This window comes from Nesoenas mayeri (genome assembly GCF_963082525.1).
Source record: "Nesoenas mayeri genome assembly, chromosome: 11".
In the NCBI taxonomy this organism is placed as follows: Eukaryota; Metazoa; Chordata; class Aves; order Columbiformes; family Columbidae; genus Nesoenas; species Nesoenas mayeri.
Genome location: NC_137563.1, coordinates 14,714,399 through 14,732,281, shown reverse-complemented (window position 1 = coordinate 14,732,281; position 17,883 = coordinate 14,714,399). Strand labels below are relative to the sequence as shown.

Below are 17,883 nucleotides of genomic sequence, written 5' to 3'. Positions count from 1 at the left end.
ACATCATCCTGCTGCAGTCGGGACCCTGGCTGTGTGTGAGGATCATTTAATTTCAGAACTCTAAATAATACATTTAGACACTGATAGAAAAAGCTCATCTTCAAAAAGTCACTGAATGAACTGGAAAGCAGATTCAAAAGAAAATACAGTTCTCTGAAAGGCTGAATAGATAGCAACCAAAACTCATCTTTTTAGGTGATAATACCAAACAGCATTTCCAGGGCCAAGGAAGCCTGTTGCACTAGCAGAGTAACAACAGTGTATGTGTATATGCATGAAAAAAATTACATGTACGCGTGTCTAATTCCAGCTGAGGAGCCAGGAGCTGCTTGGAGTGGCAGTTGGTGGTGCCAACAGTGAGGTTTTCGCGGGCTGGGCTCTGCCGGGCTGGGCTCTGCCGGCCTGGGCGCGGGTGCAGAGTGTGCGCTGAGGTGGGAGGAGGGAGCAGCACCCGCAGTCGTCTGCCTTCCTTTCGTGGCACCGAGCAGAATTACAAAGGAAGTTTACTCATATGAGTAATGCAGTTAGACTGGAGTTGATTTTGTTGTTAAGTTTATGCTTTACTGGGGCGTGATATTTAAACCTCTGTTGAAACAAGCTCATAAATGTCTGTTACAGCAGACTGTGTTCACATTTCTTCCTCACTTGGAATGGCAGCCCTCCCAAACTGTCCACAAGGAGTTGTCCAATCAGGATTTTAATTATGAAGGATTGTCTGGTGTGACTTTTTCTTTCTTCTGGACTATCATTGCCGCTAATTAAGAGAATGGAGATTATGATTATTATTTTTCTATTGTGTAGCAATAAATGTGTTTATTCAGAGCATTCTTAAACTTTTACTTTTCTATAAAGTTGAGGACTTTATTTTTACTTTCTTTCTGGAATCTCTGCCAGGAGATGATGCAGTTTCTTTAAAGCAGGTTTTCAGTTCTCATTTGTAATTTTAGTTTACATTTGACATCCATGTGGCAGTGCTTGAGTACAGTAAAGCTGTGTACGATGACTGCATACCTGAAAAGACAATACATTTAAAATACCGCAAATATATGTTAATGAAAGATCATTTACCACCCCAACTGTTTTTTGTGAACAACTCCCATCTATCTTGTCTATTAAGTTCAGAATTTAATGTGAGATTTCTAGTCAGGTTCTGTATCTCAGCTTTACAGAAGACTCAAATGACTTGATTGTTCTAAAACATCTGTACAGAATCCAACTGGCAATGTGGTTGAATTTTAATGGAGAGGTGGTAGAAACCTAAACCTAGTGCCGTAGGAAAAGTTAGCTAAAGTCTCTGCTTCAGAAGGGAGAAACGTTTCTCTGAGGTTATGCGACTGAGGTTTCCTTGAACATAATTAGGGAAAGTGAATTTGCTATATAAACAAACTAAAAAGCTTATCCAAACACATCAGAGTATTTTACATATGCAATGCTCTTTACTGGCAGAACCAAGAGTTCTTTATAAGTATTTGTTATTCAAATTTTGACACTGTCCTGGTGATGTACATAGGTATTACTGGTACTGTTCTATAGCCAGGGATTCTATACTAAACATCACTCGGAAAATTAGTTTTAATGGGAAGGATGAGGCTAGTTATTGCATCTTGCTTCTCTAATCACTGATTGTATTTCTCCTGGGAAGGAAGGAGCAAAAGCTTTTCCCTCTGTGTTTGTAGTCTTATTCTGATTTCAGCTAAGTGTTAATTGACTTTGCTGAACAAAATGTGACTTTGCTGAACAAAATGTCATTTTCCTGAAGTAGCAAGTAGTGCTAGAAGAAACAATACCTCTTTCAAAGCATTATCTTTTTTTTGCTAGTGATTGAGACTATGTATTGTTTCTATTTTTAGTAAGAAAAGTCTGAGAAAATTGTCAGTACCACAATCTGCTTACTTTAAACCATTATAATCATTTTTTCAACCTTCAAAAACCTCTATACTTCCAAAATTCTTAAACCTACCCAGCTAGAAATTATTCTTACCTCTCCTTAAAATAGTTTTAATAGCAGCAGAGCAGCAAGATGTATGTGAAAAAGCCTCAGTATGAGAATAATTTTGCAGGAATGCCATAATTTCCCTGCTAGAGCTGACTACCTGAGCTTTCACTGGGGACAACATACCATCCCATCAGATAAAGTTACTTTGGTTCATAAATAATGCATTATCATGTTTTATTCTAGTTTAATTGGGACAATTTACTCATCCCTGATCAATAAAATCCTAAAAATGAAAAAAGGTATGCATGTGCAAATCTAAAGCAAACTCTGAAAGGTAGTCTTTTGGCCAAGTTAACTTACTATAAAGGACCACTTAGACCAAAACAGAGACTAAAATGGAACTATATTCCTCCAGGTCAGTTTCTGTGGCAGACACTATAGAATGAGAAATATAAGCCACCCTTAATTTAAACAAACAGGATAAAGATAATGTATGCATCAAAGAAAATCTTACAGAAAGGTGTTAAATTTTTATTGTGTGATATATAATACCTGATTAAATTCATTCAGTGTTTGACCCTGGATCCTCTTTTGTATTCAGTTGAAAACTGCATATAGAAACTCAAGAGGATGATTCAGTTAGTGGTTTGGCTGTCTCGTTTTACCACAGGATGAGAAAATTTACTGTGAGCAAATTTTGAAGAAATGTTATTTTAATTATCGTACTGTTGCTGATTTGAATTTCTGAATACAGTTTGCCATCCAGCAAACTTGTCTGTCCCTATGAAGGCAGCAGATGCCAATAGTACAGGCTTTCTTCTTGATGCTTAGGAAAAGTTGACTTGGAATAAGAAAAATCCTAATCCACATTTCACAGATGAGATGATCAAGAAGTTTGTGAGGTTTTGGGTTTTTTTTTCACCATTTCACGGTTCCTGTTTGATCTGTAAAACTGCAGTCAGGAGAAGGCAGAAGCATGAACATATTTCTGAGGGGGAAAAAACAAACGTGCCTTTCGGTATGTGTGTACTGTTTGGAAGCTTTAAGGGGTGTAAAATGCAGCCTGGCAGTTTGGGGAGCTTTTTCAGAATTAAACCTTTGGAAATGTCTCCATTATTCATGCTGATAAAGAGCTATGAGTTGACATTCTCAGCAAGTCCTTTTCCTGCACAGGACTTGCTGATGTTTCTCTGGCAAACGTAGCTTAAATTTGTGCAGGAAAAGATGTGTATTTGATCCATATCCAAGAACAAGTAGGCACAGGACAGAAGAGTCAACAACATTCACTGACATTATTCAGGAGCTTAAAGAGAGCGCAGATTTTGCACAAGAAAAAGAAGTCAGGTATCTTTATGACATTGAACTAACACCCATCTGTTGTTTTTTTGTATTAGTATTGTTGTCCAGGCCAAGGTAAATTCATTAAGGTCAAGGCAGACTTGCACCAACATTGGTGTAAATCTGGAGGAATTCTGTTGAAATGAAGTTAGCTTTAAGGTATGAAATAAATCATGAGGTTGGATTGTCTGGCATGCCGTCTTCTTTCCCTCTTGAGAGCTTACTAATTGCAAGAAGGCAAATCTACTGATGTTGTAAATGTTATTCACCATTGAAGTAAAATATTATAATGGCAAGATGGAATTGTGAAAGCTAATATGGAATATTAAGACTTCTTGTACCCTGTGTCAAGAGGCATAGGAACAGGAAGGAAGTTCTTCCGTCATTCAGGATGTGATTAATAATGTCTCATTATTTCATTCAGGAACACCTAAAACAAAAGACTCCTGAAATGAAGGAGGTATCTGGCATGGCATTGAAAGCTTGGACTTTCAGATGAGTTTCTGTGTTAAGATCTGAAATCCCTCTAAATGTAGATGGGAATCGAGTTCTTAACACACTTGTTCTCTTTTGAGCATCTTAGTTTAAATATTTTTCTTTCTCAATTTACATAGTTTTCTGACTTTAAAGTCCCATAGAAACTCTGGTGTCCATGCAAAATGATGTATTCAAAATTATTTATTCTCAAAAATTCAGAAAATATTCATTGTTAAAGTACCTAGTCTTAATTGAACAAGATAAACCTCAAATTACTCCATTTTAGAACTATTTTAAAACTAACAGGTACATTTCTGTGTTTCTTTTTCATAGTGGGGAAAGTGGTGCTGGAAAGACTGTAGCTGCTAAATACATCATGAGTTATGTCTCAAAAATTTCAGGAGGTGGCCCTAAAGTACAGGTGAGTTGATGGAGGTTAATACTGGAGCACAAACATTGTCTGAAGATGTACCAGAGAGGCAGAAGGACAAGGGTCTGTGCAGCAGCCCCGCGGCTCTGCCGAAGGTGCTCAGCGGGGAATGCCCGCAGGCCACAGCTGCACAGGCAGCTGGAGGGGCTGGGGACCTGCCCTGGGGAAAACCCATGGCCCCAGAATCCTCTGTGCTGGAAGTCTGGCAGCTCTTGTGCTCAATTATGTCTACTGGCTTTTATTTTTTATTTATTTATTTTTTTTTTTAGTTAAGGGGTAAAAGGTACTTTAATTATTATTCTTAACCAGAGGAAGAACAACCACCAGTCTCCTTCTAGTAGATGTGTGGGTTTTCTCCCCTCCTGTGTTGACAATCTATTGAAAACTGAACTGGCTTTCTGGCTTTTTATTACTACCATTAAATCTCTGATTTGTATGCATGTGTCAGAGAGCCAACAGCAGGAACATCAGCTTGTTTTATGAGGCTATCTTGTCAAAATGAGAGTATCTGCAAGCTAGCTGCAACAACAAATAGTTGCTTTTGTTAATAACTACACTAGCAATGTCTGCTCTATCTACCGAAACCTATTAACTAAAGCTTATTGAGCGAATTAGTCATAAAAATTTTCTTAATGACGTTACAACGGTGTTCACTGGCTGACAGACAGCGGTAGGTATGTAGTAACTGCTTTTATCAGTCTACTCTTTTTAAGGGCTTATTGTTAGTTTTTGTTTCATTCTGGTCTCTGATGTTGAGTACGTTGTTTCCACTTAATTTTCCGCAACAGTGATACTGGGAACATTGCAGAGAATAATTCAGTGACCAAGAGAATGATCCAGAGAAAGTATGCATTGTGTTATTTTGGGAATGAATATAATCATACTTTATAAGTAAATAGTTTGTTGAAAAGATTCCAGCTTTTTGTACAAAATTAAAAAATATTCTTAGTGATTACACAGTAACAGTTGATAAGTTGATAAGTTGCCTTGAGCATTCCTTTTGAAATAAAACTAAATCTTCACAGCCCAGCATGCACTGGGTTTATTCCAAAGCTGCTGTCTTGCCCACACTTCCAGCAGCCAGGACCATACAAAGAGACAACAGTAACACACTTTGCTGCAGCATCAGTGATCCCACAACAGGTTGCTGAAGCACTTGCAGATTTCATGCTGCTCTGACTTCATTGATTGTGGTTCCAGACCCAAAAATATTTAAATGCTCATATGTAAGAAGGAAATAGTTTAAAATCAAGATGGTGAAAAACACCAAATCAATTTATTGGCTCTGTTGCTTGGCAGTACAGTGAACAGAAGGACCAGGTTTTAGCCTCAGGCATTTTGTTCAATTTTGTAGGATTTTCTTCAAAAAACAGGAACTAGAAGCTCTTCAAAAATATGGTTAGATTCTATTCCTTATCTGATCAAGAGGATTCCTTACAGATGCAGGCTTTCTTGCTTTTTAAGATATAATTTACATGTTGTGGTTTTCTAGAAAATCTGTAAGAACTCTTAAAATGTCAATTTCTGAATCTCTGTTTCTCCTGTTTTCCTAAAATTTTAGCATGTTAAAGATATTATTCTACAGTCCAACCCTTTATTGGAGGCCTTTGGGAATGCAAAAACTGTACGGAACAACAACTCCAGCAGATTTGTAAGTCCCTGTACCTTAGAGATTACTTTATTCTTCCAACTTCCATGCTGTTACAGAGACACTATTCAGGAGTATAATATAAATTGACTATAAATGAGGTAAAGCTAAATTAATTACAAAGTGTGTTTTAAAAAATAAAGTACATGTTGATAAGCCTGTATTTCATTCTGTATAGCTTGTGTGTTTGTTTCTCTTAAAATGTATACTGGTCACAATTTATAAAATGTTCAGCCTGCAAGCAAATAATTTATCAGCAACAAACTGTCCAGTTTTCCAGATCAGTAAAATATACACAGTAATAGATGTTTGTTTGTTTTTTTTTAAAAGAGGCTTTTTTAAGAATAGATGATACCATACTTAGAGTTGTTTGATGTGAAATGCCTTTACTAATATGTACGGAAAGCAGGCAGGAATTATTTTCAGTCTGTCATTATAAAATACACAAGATAATGTTGCGCAATGACAGTTCACTAGATAACATACTGAAGGGTCTGTTTCAAAAAGTTACATGTAGGTTTTACAAACTTGAGATTGTTCCTCACCCAACATGAATGTTAATGCAATTAACGTTTCCCTGAAAGAAAAACATAATTGCTTTACCTTGCTTCCAAGCAGAACACTATGTTTGCTGTCGGTGGTAAATCTGTTATATTGACTTCCCATATAGGTGAGCCTTATTGTTTCCTTTATACTAAGCAAAAGTCTCAGCAGTGAAAAGAAGCCATTGACTTCCTTTCTACGTTGGCATTAACATATGACGTATTATTCCGAGTCTAGCGCTGTGTAAATGCAGAAAGAATAAAAGTTCAAGAATCTAAGCTTAGGTTATACCTTGAGGCAGCTGTGTCACTGTATCCATAAAGATTAAACATCCCAGTAACCTTCCTTGAGATACAGTGCCAGTGTGGGATTTCAGATTTGTATTTACTAATCATTCAACAGCTTTAATTGTTTCTTGCAGGGGAAATACTTTGAAATCCAGTTTAGCCCAGGTGGAGAACCAGATGGAGGGAAAATCTCCAACTTCCTACTGGAAAAATCTCGCGTTGTAATGAGGAATCCTGGAGAGAGGAGTTTTCACATTTTTTACCAGGTCAGAAGTTTACAGCTCCTTTCTGAGTTACTTAAAATAACTAAGACCTGTTCTTCCTTTCGATTGAAAAGTCGTTCTCAACACAGTGAGATTACTGGGTGCATACTCAAGAAGGTAATCTGGATATCAGTGGGAAGGAAGCTTGATAGCATGTGGAGGCACCATCCAACATAGACTTACCTCGCTGCCTTCCAGCTCCACAACAAAAGTGCCTCAATATTTCAAAGGCCTTGCTTGGAAATTCAGTGTGAACTTGTATATGGAAAAGTCCAGTAGTGATAATAGAAAATGAGAACTTTCCAACAGATTTCTGTTTGAACTGGCCTGTATATTTATACCTTCATGAAAGAGAGATTTGACTCTCAGTTGATTTTTCTAGGACATTTAGGATAATATATCTTCATAGAATCCTCCAAACATCCTCACTTTTTTGTGTTTCAAAAGGCTTTTCTGGCCTTCATTGGTCCTTGATATGTGAGTTCCGTATCTGCTGAAGTGCTGTTGATCAAGCTCTATGAAACTAAAGGCAGCATCGTGACTGTAAGCAGCTTCACATTAAGTTGAAGTGCCCCTGCCAGGATGGAAAGCTGAGTTGGAGCTGGAATTGCTCCAAGAGCTGTGCGTTCTTCTTTTCTGAGGTTTATTAACAATTTTCACTGTCCTGCTGTGGCTTGGAGAGGCATTTTGACACAGGGGTTAAAAGACCATGGGGGTTTGAGTCTTCTGAGGTTAGTTTGTTCATTCCTTCCTATTGCACAACTGTGTAGACTTCACACAGATCAGAGGATCCTCTCCTCTGGCATCACAGAGAGTATAGGAACCTTTTTTAACTACTGTGTTATTTATTCTTGGCCCTGTTGACTTAAATGATGCAAAGAGGGGTGACTTGAGCCATAGTGTTGAAGCAGTTCAAAACTTGCTTAACATACGCCATATCTTAACATATGTTTAACACTAGCCATGTCCCTCCCAGTAATTTCAGGCTCAGTCACCTCTTTCATCTCTGCCGAAGACTGTTGTATGATGCCTAATGTGGGGATTTTTATTCTGCAGCTAATTGAAGGGGCCTCCTCAGAACAAAAAAGCAGTCTTGGAATTACCAGCATGGACTACTATTACTATCTGAGTCTCTCTGGGTCCTACAAAGTTGATGACATCAATGACAAACTGGATTTCCAAGAAACACTGGTGAGTGTTCTACTCTATGATTTGCATAGTGGTGGATATATGTTCATTTCACTGTCCATTAGTAGCAAAGACCTTGATGTATTAATGTGAGAATGAGAAATGAATGTAGATAGAACTTATTTAATTATATTTTGTGCTGAGGAGGAAGTATGTTACCCTGAAGAGGTCCTGTGTTGCAGCCTAACAATCTGAAGTAGATAAATACTTTCTATAGAAAGGTGTTTTGTTTTCTGATTGTTCTTTTTCAGAAGGGTGCAAATTTAATGAAATTTAATTGAATGCAGATAATCTGTAGTATGAAAAATGTGAAAATGCAAACACAGTGAGGAAATTCCATTAAAAGAAAATATATAAGAGAGTGCCCTATTTTAGCTGAATTCTTAGTGGTGACTCATCTTCCATTCCTATTTAAAATGGTGCAACTTAAAGGCTGGAGAAAGGGACTAGAAAGCATAAATCAGGGATCTTTGTCTACTGCTGTTGCCAATTTGTTATGTGACCTTTACGCAAGTCATGTCAATTTATTATTTAAAATAAGCATATTAACACATCCTTTATTTATATATGTCACATATGTAAAGGCCTAAAAAAAAAAAAGTTACTGTTGTATTCTAGCTAATTATTAGTGTGACACTTCAGAGCAGATGGTTGTTTTTCAGTAACTTTAATTTTTCCAGAGTTAATTTTGCTAACACATCTTCTAAATAGTGTAGATGCTTCTGCATTAAATAAAAAAAAAAAAAAAATAACTGACGTAGGACATGTGGTACCTTTTGAAACTTCAGTCCAGGCTGTAATAAAATTTGGTTGCCTTAGGTATTTGAACTGTTGTGAAAAGCTCTAATTTTTAACATCAGAATTTGAAAAGGACTTCTATGACAAGAGTCATTGAACAGCTTCTGCAACTGATTCCATTTTTTTTCTTTTTCTTCCCAGCATGCAATGAGTGTGATCGGGATCTTTGCAGAGGAACAGGCATTGGTGCTGCAGATAGTGGCAGGAATACTGCATTTGGGAAACATCAGCTTCAAAGAAGTTGGCAACTATGCAGGAGTGGAGAGTGAGGAGTGTAAGTACCTCTGGAAACCGTTAGAGAATTAGCAATGGGCTGAAACGCAGATGGTGTAAGGTGAACTGCCTATCTAAACACAGCACATCATTTCTTACAGTGTGAGGCTGCTGGTTTAGATTCTCTTCCAAAACCAATGGTGCTGAGGTCCCTGTTTTGTCTTGTTCAATGCCACAGACTTAACAGGAGTGCCATTTTGCATTTTGAATTGAAGAAATAATTTTTCAGCCTTTAAGTATGGAATAATAGAAATAGTGAGAAATACTTTCAGGCAAACTTGACCTCTGCTCCTTTTAGTCTGTCAGCATGCATTCCTAAAAACACCTTTTTCTTATGTGCTTAGACCTCCTTGACATGTGAAAGCAGCTAACAGCTTGTGGAGTTATATGTATATGTATATGTTTTTGTATATGTATTTGGAAGAGGTGCCTTGAAAACAGAAATTTAGACTTGAATTGAAATGCAGAATTCACATTCTACATTTCCCTGTCTCTAATTTTTCAACCTGTACCTCATCATTAGGTACATCTACTATTTCCTTACCGACAACGCACTGTCCTTGGAACCCTCACCTGTTGTTGCTGGCTTAGATCAGCTAGGCCCACATCAGCAAGACATTGAAAGAGTAATGGATCTTGAGTTCTAAACATTTTTGTCATGATTTATAAAACTTGCATCTAATGTTGATTTTATACTACCTTGATAATTTAAGGACAGAGTGGATAAGCACAACATATATAGTAGCTTATACATATCTGTCTGTTCTCTTAACTCTTATGTCAGAATGGTCCTTTTGTTTAGGAAACTGCATTTATTTAGTTTTAGGTAAGTTAAATATGAATAAAGTTATCCTGTGTATTCAACTTCCCACTCAACTGTATGATACTTGTTTTAAAAAAGTGGGAAATGAAAATACTAATTTTTAGCCTTAATTTCTTAATTTGAGAGAATAGTAAGTGAACCCAAAGAAAAACATTTTGTGGCATTTTATACATCCAGATAAAAATATAGGAGTTTTTATATGCCTTATGGTTCCAAATGAGCTACTGTGCTTCCATTTAAATCACAGCATTAAATCTTTCCGTGAAATCGAGACATTTAATAGCCAGACAAGATAGATACAGAATGTGTTGCGTGAAAAGGTAACAAACTGAAAAGATACGAGTTGAAACTAAGTTGGTAAATGTGAATGTTATTTCTGTGATGAGCCATGTACGCCATCTTTAAATATATGTGTGTGACTATTATATTGAAAAAATTAGCAGACAGAATGAATATAGAACTTACTCATAAATGTACTGCATTTTTAAGGCGCCAGGGAAGAAATAGCAATGTCTCGTACAATTTCTGCATTATGATGTTGAAAGTTGGGTTCATTTCTCTTTCTGTTTGTCTTCGCCCCCAGTTTACTAGTTGTCCTAGCTAACTAAATAGAGTTTATAGCCTGGATAGCCACTAAAGCTAAAACACAAAGACCACTGATAAGTCATGCTTTGCATAAGTTGGAAATAATAAAAAGTGTAAGAATTTTTTCCCTAGTGTTATTATTATATAGCCAATTGCACAAAAACAAGCCAAGGCCATTCTTCAGGACACCAAAAACTCTAGTCTTTGAGTCAGAATTAGATCCATACAGCCCATTCTTAACAGAAATTTAGACAAATACTTCTTTAAAACTGCTGGTGATTATTACCTGTTACAGTGCTTGATTATATTAATAGTTGAAAAAAAAGTCATTATTTATTCTAAATCTTGTATGTTGTAAATCATGCGAAATACTATTTGTTCTCTCCTGCATGCAAAGAACAATTTGAGCTATTTGTCTTTACATTTGCATTGTACTGAAAGGTCTGTTTTACACTTTCCAAAAGCTGACAAAGTGAACCTAGTGTTTTTCAGCTTTTCTTCACCAATTGTATTTGAAAGTGTTCCACAGAATGCCACTGATTACTCTTTGAGGATCATCTTTTCAGTTACGTGCATATCCTGCTTTATGGTAGTTTCTAGATGGTAACTCTATGGTTCCTACCCAGAGATAATAACCAGGCATCTTAGGAATGTGAAGTTATTATCGTGTCAGCTATTCTTCCTTTACAGTAAATCACAAGCACTGTGAAGAAGAGTTTCTGAGGTATGTGTGGTGGTTCATTCCATTAGACTATCATCATAAATTCTTACAGCAGTATTGGCTAAATACTTACTCTGGCATCTTTACAGTATATGTGAGCATATATGGTCTGTAATTACCTACATTCTTTTCCATTGTAAAGCATATGACCTGTTCATGTGCTCCTCAACCTGAGTTCTCAGTGAGTTAGCAGAGACGGTGGCAGTGACTCAGCTTTGGTTATTTGTGTGGTTCCTAGTACCCTAGAGTGTAAATTTAATCAGCTTGCTGATGGGAATAAATAAAATTCCAGAAAGCTGGCAGTTGTTTGCAGTTTTGAAAGTCATTTTGGATTAACGTACGGAAGGGTTTAGTGAAATCATGCTGTGATGTTACAGATGTGTAAAGCACAACGGGCTACTGCCTTAGTGATTGTTTTACATCCTCCTCACACCAGTAAAGTAGATGTGAAAGCAATGGAACATGGAGGAAACACTGTTAGAGGATGAGATGGTTTAGCAGAGGTGCAACGCCAACTCCAAGAGCTGCCCTTGGGAGCTATTTCCATGTGCTTTCAAGCTGTTTCTCTTTTTCTGTTCCTTATGGTGTATGACACCTGTGGGTAACATCTGCACAATGTGCTATGAATGCAAGGAATACTAGACTTGTGGCTGCTTATTGCATAGATGTATTTTTCTGCTTTACTTTTAAACAAGGGAAATCAGAATTTGTAAAGTATGTCCAGAATAAGGGATTTAAAAACCCCCAAACAACCAACCAAAACGCCACGACACACAAAACCCAACCAACCCACACCAAAACCATGAACAAAACTACAAAAAACACCAAAAAAATGCATGCCACACAAACAAAAAACCACCAAAACCAAATAAATGGCAAGGCAATTGAAAACTTTTTGCAATATCCTAACTTAGAAGAAGAAAGGTAAAGAATATTAGGAAGCAGATAGCAAATTATTATATTTCAAACATTTCATGTTTTCCACAAAGAATTTTAAATTGTCTCAATTTTATTTAATGTTTGAACTCTGTGTTTTATTTTACCTCCTTTAAGAGTGACTTGTTTGAACCACATAGTTCAAAACTATGACCTAAGCTACCTTATATGTTTGAAGGATTGAAGGTACATAAATAGCTGATTATTTTGCTTCTACGTGGTTTATCTTAATTGAAATCCACGTAAGTAAAGAGTTGAAAGTGTCTTTGGGGAGCTTAGGGAGATTTTAAAGACATAAATCCCTGATCTTTTTAAGATGCATGCCCCATGAGGTTCCTTACTGCTGTCGTTATTAGAGATATAGCTAATTTTTTTCTCCCTTCATTCTGTATTGGTTAAGTCTGTAAATCATAATCCAGCAACTCCAACTTTTCTTGCAGTTTTGGCTTTTCCTGCTTTTCTCCTTGGAATTAACCAGGACCGCCTAAAAGAAAAACTGACCAGCAGACAGATGGAGAGCAAGTGGGGAGGCAAATCTGAGTCTATCAACGTGACGCTAAATGTGGAACAAGCCTGCTACACCAGGGATGCACTGGCCAAGGCCCTTCATTCCCGTGTTTTTGATTACTTGGTGGATGTAAGTTGGATTTGCTTGAGTCTACTGGTATCAAAACAAGTACAAGTACACTAGGAATGTTCCTTGCAGTGTCTTACTTGTCCATCATTTTTCACCCAGCATGTTTCTTTGCCTAAACCTTAGTACCAGTAGTGAGCAGAGAAGTGGGAGCATGACCACAGATGTTAAATACTGAATGTATGACAAATGCTACACTTTCTTTGAAGCAAATGAGCTGTGCTTTCAGCACTATATTTGCTCAGTCTCCTGCCACAACTGTCCCATATGATATTATGACATCTTCCTGTCAGCATCCAGACTGCTCTGAGTCGTTGTCTCATGTAGCTGAGAATTTCTGGATGAGCAGAATTAGTGAATTAGGGTCCCCTGGTCTCTTACCCCACTCTCCTGTGAAGAACACCTTCAGCATCCCAGTGCTGTGTGAAAAGATTCATGGCACTATCTGCAAAATGCATCAGTCTTAAAGCTGTTACGTTTTTTGTTGGCCTCTTTTCTTTTACTGAGCCAGTTACACCAAAGGAGAAGATCTAAGGATATGAATGTATCTTTTAAATATGTAAACCACACTTTGTTTTACATTTTGTTTCTGTTTTATTAGTCTATTAATAAGGCTATGGAGAAGGACCACGAAGAATATAACATCGGTGTCCTTGATATTTATGGCTTTGAAATATTCCAGGTAAGGCAGTGCAATATGCAGGGTTTGAGCAGACCTGACCTGGGAGGTTTTTGTTATTTAGAGAGGGGAAAAAATCCAAAACACAAAAAAAAGAAAATCCTGTGGCCAGAATAAAAGCAAAAAATGCCCAACCCAGCTTCCTGGACATTGAGTTCTCACTGGTAATGTCTCACTTAATAAACATGAATTATTGAAGAAACTTCAAAGAAACTAGGTCATTGATCTTGAAAGAAAGATCTGAGATTACACAGGATGTCCATAAAGTCAGCAACCCATCCATCACTGAACATGTTTCTTTGAAGCTTATTGCCAGCATAAGAACTAAGAATTATTGTATATAAAGCATGAGACTGATTTTTAAATTGTTTCCTTTTCTATAGAAAAATGGTTTTGAACAGTTCTGCATCAATTTCGTTAATGAAAAACTACAGCAGATTTTTATTGAACTGACACTGAAGGCAGAACAGGTAACCAGACATTTATTATTTTTGAATTCATAAGTGAGCTATGAGTTTTTTAGTTGGTGGAAAAACTGAGGTTTCATCATCTATTAACAATAAGATTTGCCTTGTTAAGCAAGATAAAGAAAAAAAACCCCTTTGTTGGCTAACCCTAAAACTGTAAACCACATCAGCTACAGACATTTATTCTGTGATACAGTGGTATAGAAGTGAGTCCGTCAGACAGCGTGCTAATGCAGTCATATGACTGCCCAGACTGCTGCATATTCTGACTCACTGACAGAAATGGAAAACTGCTTGGTTCCATTCCTGTGCTTTTCTTGGACATGACACAGTTAAATGGGAATACTTAATTTCCTCCACACCATTTTTCTTTTTTAAAAAATATATATGGATATATGAATGAAATAGATTACTGAGCCAAATGCAAAAATACTTCTGAAAAAATATTTGCAGTTCTCTGCCCATAGTCTTACTGCAAAACCTCACTATACACAAATGTGAGCTACTGCACGGGAGGGCAGACAATGCAGCGCAGACAGAGGCATTGTCTACAGCATGAGCTCAGGCCTGGCACCAACTTCAGGACAATGTTTTCAAGAATGCACTTACACAGTTGCCTTTGTATAAACGTAACTGATGATTGCAGCTGAGCATACAAATGACCTGCTAGATGCAGGCAACTGAGTGCATCAATTCAATCAATTTTTAGTATGATGTTTTTCCCCAGACAGTGTCTAGGTGTCTTTATGGTTACAGTAATTGTGTACAGAAATATAGAGTTGTGTCTTCATTTCACATGCATTTCTAAACGCATTGGTTTTGGGCATCTGACCTTTGATACGCCTGTCACTATCGTTGCTTTTAAAATAGATTAGGATATGGATGATTAGGTGCACTGTCAAGATACTGTAAAAGTCACATTGTTAGTATTTGCAAAGTGCTTTGACAGTGAATGCACTGCTGAAATATTCTTGCTCTTCTTAGTAACTACTCAAGGGCTATGAATGACAAAAGAATGTGTGGGGAGAAGGATTCCAGTTCATCTCTCAGGCAGCAGAGAGGTGGATTTAACTATCATTAGGGTCATTTCTTCCACCTTCCCCCAGTCACACGTTTGACAGGTCTTTCTGAACACAAGCAGCGCAGAGTGCGTCTGTATGTAGTGCATTGTAAATCTAGTGCTGCGTCCACAGTGCAAAGGAATATTTGCATCTTTCTTTTCACTTAACAGGAAGAATATGTGCAAGAAGGAATTAGATGGACTCCAATTGATTACTTCAACAACAAAATAGTGTGTGACCTTATAGAGAACAAAGTGGTAAGTATTTAGAACAAACAGATGGAAAAAACAAGATTTTCTTTAAAATAATTGGGCAACTGCTTTGCTGTCAAGAACATTCATAGGAAAAATGCAAATACTGTTGTTCAGTTACTGAGTCATACTAAGCCTATATATAAATCTTATATAACATGTCTTATAAGAGCTCTAAGATATACGTTATCCAAGATATTGACCAAAAAGAGAAGCATAAGATAGCATGACTGATGTGTGACTAAAAAAAAATATAAGGAGTGAAATTAAACTTTTTTTCCACCTACATTTATCATGAACTTCACGGCATATTCTGTACATCGGATGAGGCTCTCTGTGTCCCTGGGAAGACACAGTTCCGTTTGGGGAAGCCACAGCTCTGGCATCCTTTGTGGTACTGTTGCAAATAAAGCAAAAACCAGTGAAGAGGAAGCATTAGGAAGTGTTGGAGATAAAAGAAATTTTGTGTCTTCGCTGCACAGAATGTTCTGCAATTTAAAGTCTTTATGTTCTAATTTGAGGTGACAGCAAATGTTGAGTTGTCCTTTAGGGCAGAAGTAGGTTGTTCTTCATCTAGTTCTTTGTCCTCATGTGGGCCAGATAATTTTAACAGCAGGAAGAAGACAGGTTTTCTGTCACAATCTTAGATATTTTGCTGTAGATTTGTCCAACTACAGCATGTGAATTTAAGTACTTGCCTCAGACATACATTTATGTTTTGGTGGAATGAGAAAGTAGATTGCTTTGTGAAGGAATTAAAAACTTAAATGTTGGGCATTTTGATGGGGTTTTTTGTGCGTTGTTTTTTTGAACAGCAATCATTGTTTTCTCCATCATTTCCTACTGTCACTATCATTACAAAAGTAGGGTGTCTCAAACTATTTGCATGCTGTGTACAAATGAATCTCTACTATAAACTCTTCTGATGGAGGGGGAATTCTTCTTGCTCTGACTTTGCTCTAGTGTTTTTGAAACTGGCATAATAATTTTTTCCTGACTTTTTGCTGTTTTTGTTATTCTTTTCCAATGCATTAGAATCCCCCAGGGATTATGAGCATTTTAGATGATGTGTGTGCTACAATGCATGCAGTGGGAGAAGGAGCTGACCAAACACTGCTTCAGAAACTTCAGATGCAGATTGGGACTCATGAACATTTCAACAGCTGGAACCAGGGATTTATCATTCATCATTATGCTGGAAAGGTAATATGGAAAATCATCACTGAATTCTGTGTAATGTATTTATAAAGAAAAAGAACAGTAATGAAAGGAAGGGAAGCTATATAGAGGGCTGTTTGTTTTCAAATAGTCAGATTATCTCAGGAGATCTCAGGCACCTTCCACAATGTAGGGAGCTTAGAACAAATATGCCCTAACGTATGTCCTTTACTTAGGAGAGATGAGTTTGGGCCTTGCTGCTATCAAACATAGTAACCAGAACTTAGTATTAAATGTAATAAGTAAATGCTCCTAGTTTTTATTCATTATCTTAATTGTTGGTTATATTAGCAGTGAATTTAAAGAATTCAGTTATAAAGATGATCTGTAGGTGATGATATACTAATAAAACTGGGAACAGAATGTACAGTTCAGTCTCCTTTGGGTATATTTCTCAAACTATTCATGATTTCCTGCAGATATAGTTAATAACAGTAAACCCATAATATGCAAAAATTTTTCTTCAATAAAATTTCATATTAAATTAACTTATGTCGTATTTCATTCACTAGCTCCATAACAGTCTTTTCACTGAATTTAAATATGTGGATGAGATTACTTTGTTGTGAAAGAGTTAACTAAAAATATATGCAAGGATTTAGTGATCATTGTAGTATCTTTAGGTTATACCAGACTAGGCAAAAAGTTCAGAACAGCTACTGATGAGGACAGGATTTCAATTTTCTTCAATTATTGGGTTCTCAACTTACCACAAACAATCAATTTCCACCTTGGCCCAGGTATCTTATGATATGGATGGATTCTGCGAGAGAAATCGGGATGTTCTTTTCATGGACTTGATTGAACTCATGCAGAGCAGTGATTTGTACGTAAGCAAAACTTGCTTAAAGCTAGGAATAACGTGTTAGTTCAGATGGATACAGAGGGCCTGACTGCACCCCTTTGCAATTGTGAACTCATTTGCATAGAAGTGGGAATAAAGCATTGCTGCAGTGGAATAGTGTCATTTGCATTATATTGACCTTCATTTTCTGGAAATCTGAAAAAGTAAGGTACTGCAGTGTCACAAGCAAATGGTGTAATAACAGCCATTTGTTTTGGCCTCAAACAAGGTCATGAGTGATTTGGCATTCTCTCAGAACAGGCACCGTTTTAGCATATAAAGTAACATTTTGTTGTTATGTATTTTAATTAATTAAAGCTTACTTTTTAAGAAGTGCGTGTTTGTTCCAGTCTAGAAGTCTGGTATCGCATCTTCCAAGGCTCACTAAAATAGCAAGGGATCTCTACAAGTAATGAAGCTCATGGAAAATACTAATCTTAAAATAGATTTGATACAACTCCAGATTAATAGAAATAGCTATTT

General features: G+C 36.9%; 1 protein-coding gene across 1 annotated transcript in view; it reads left to right on the top strand.

The window, feature by feature from the left end:
* Window positions 1–17,883, top strand: part of MYO1E (myosin IE) — a gene marked incomplete at both ends in the record, with an annotated part of 84,942 nt that overhangs the window by 39,058 nt on the left and 28,001 nt on the right. The window contains 11 exon segments of the mRNA XM_080351232.1: window positions 4,085–4,172; window positions 5,743–5,832; window positions 6,794–6,925; window positions 7,979–8,113; window positions 9,050–9,182; window positions 12,687–12,883; window positions 13,482–13,562; window positions 13,943–14,029; window positions 15,258–15,344; window positions 16,374–16,541; window positions 17,297–17,382. Coding sequence (XP_080207358.1) covers window positions 4,085–4,172; window positions 5,743–5,832; window positions 6,794–6,925; window positions 7,979–8,113; window positions 9,050–9,182; window positions 12,687–12,883; window positions 13,482–13,562; window positions 13,943–14,029; window positions 15,258–15,344; window positions 16,374–16,541; window positions 17,297–17,382 — 1,284 coding nt within the window.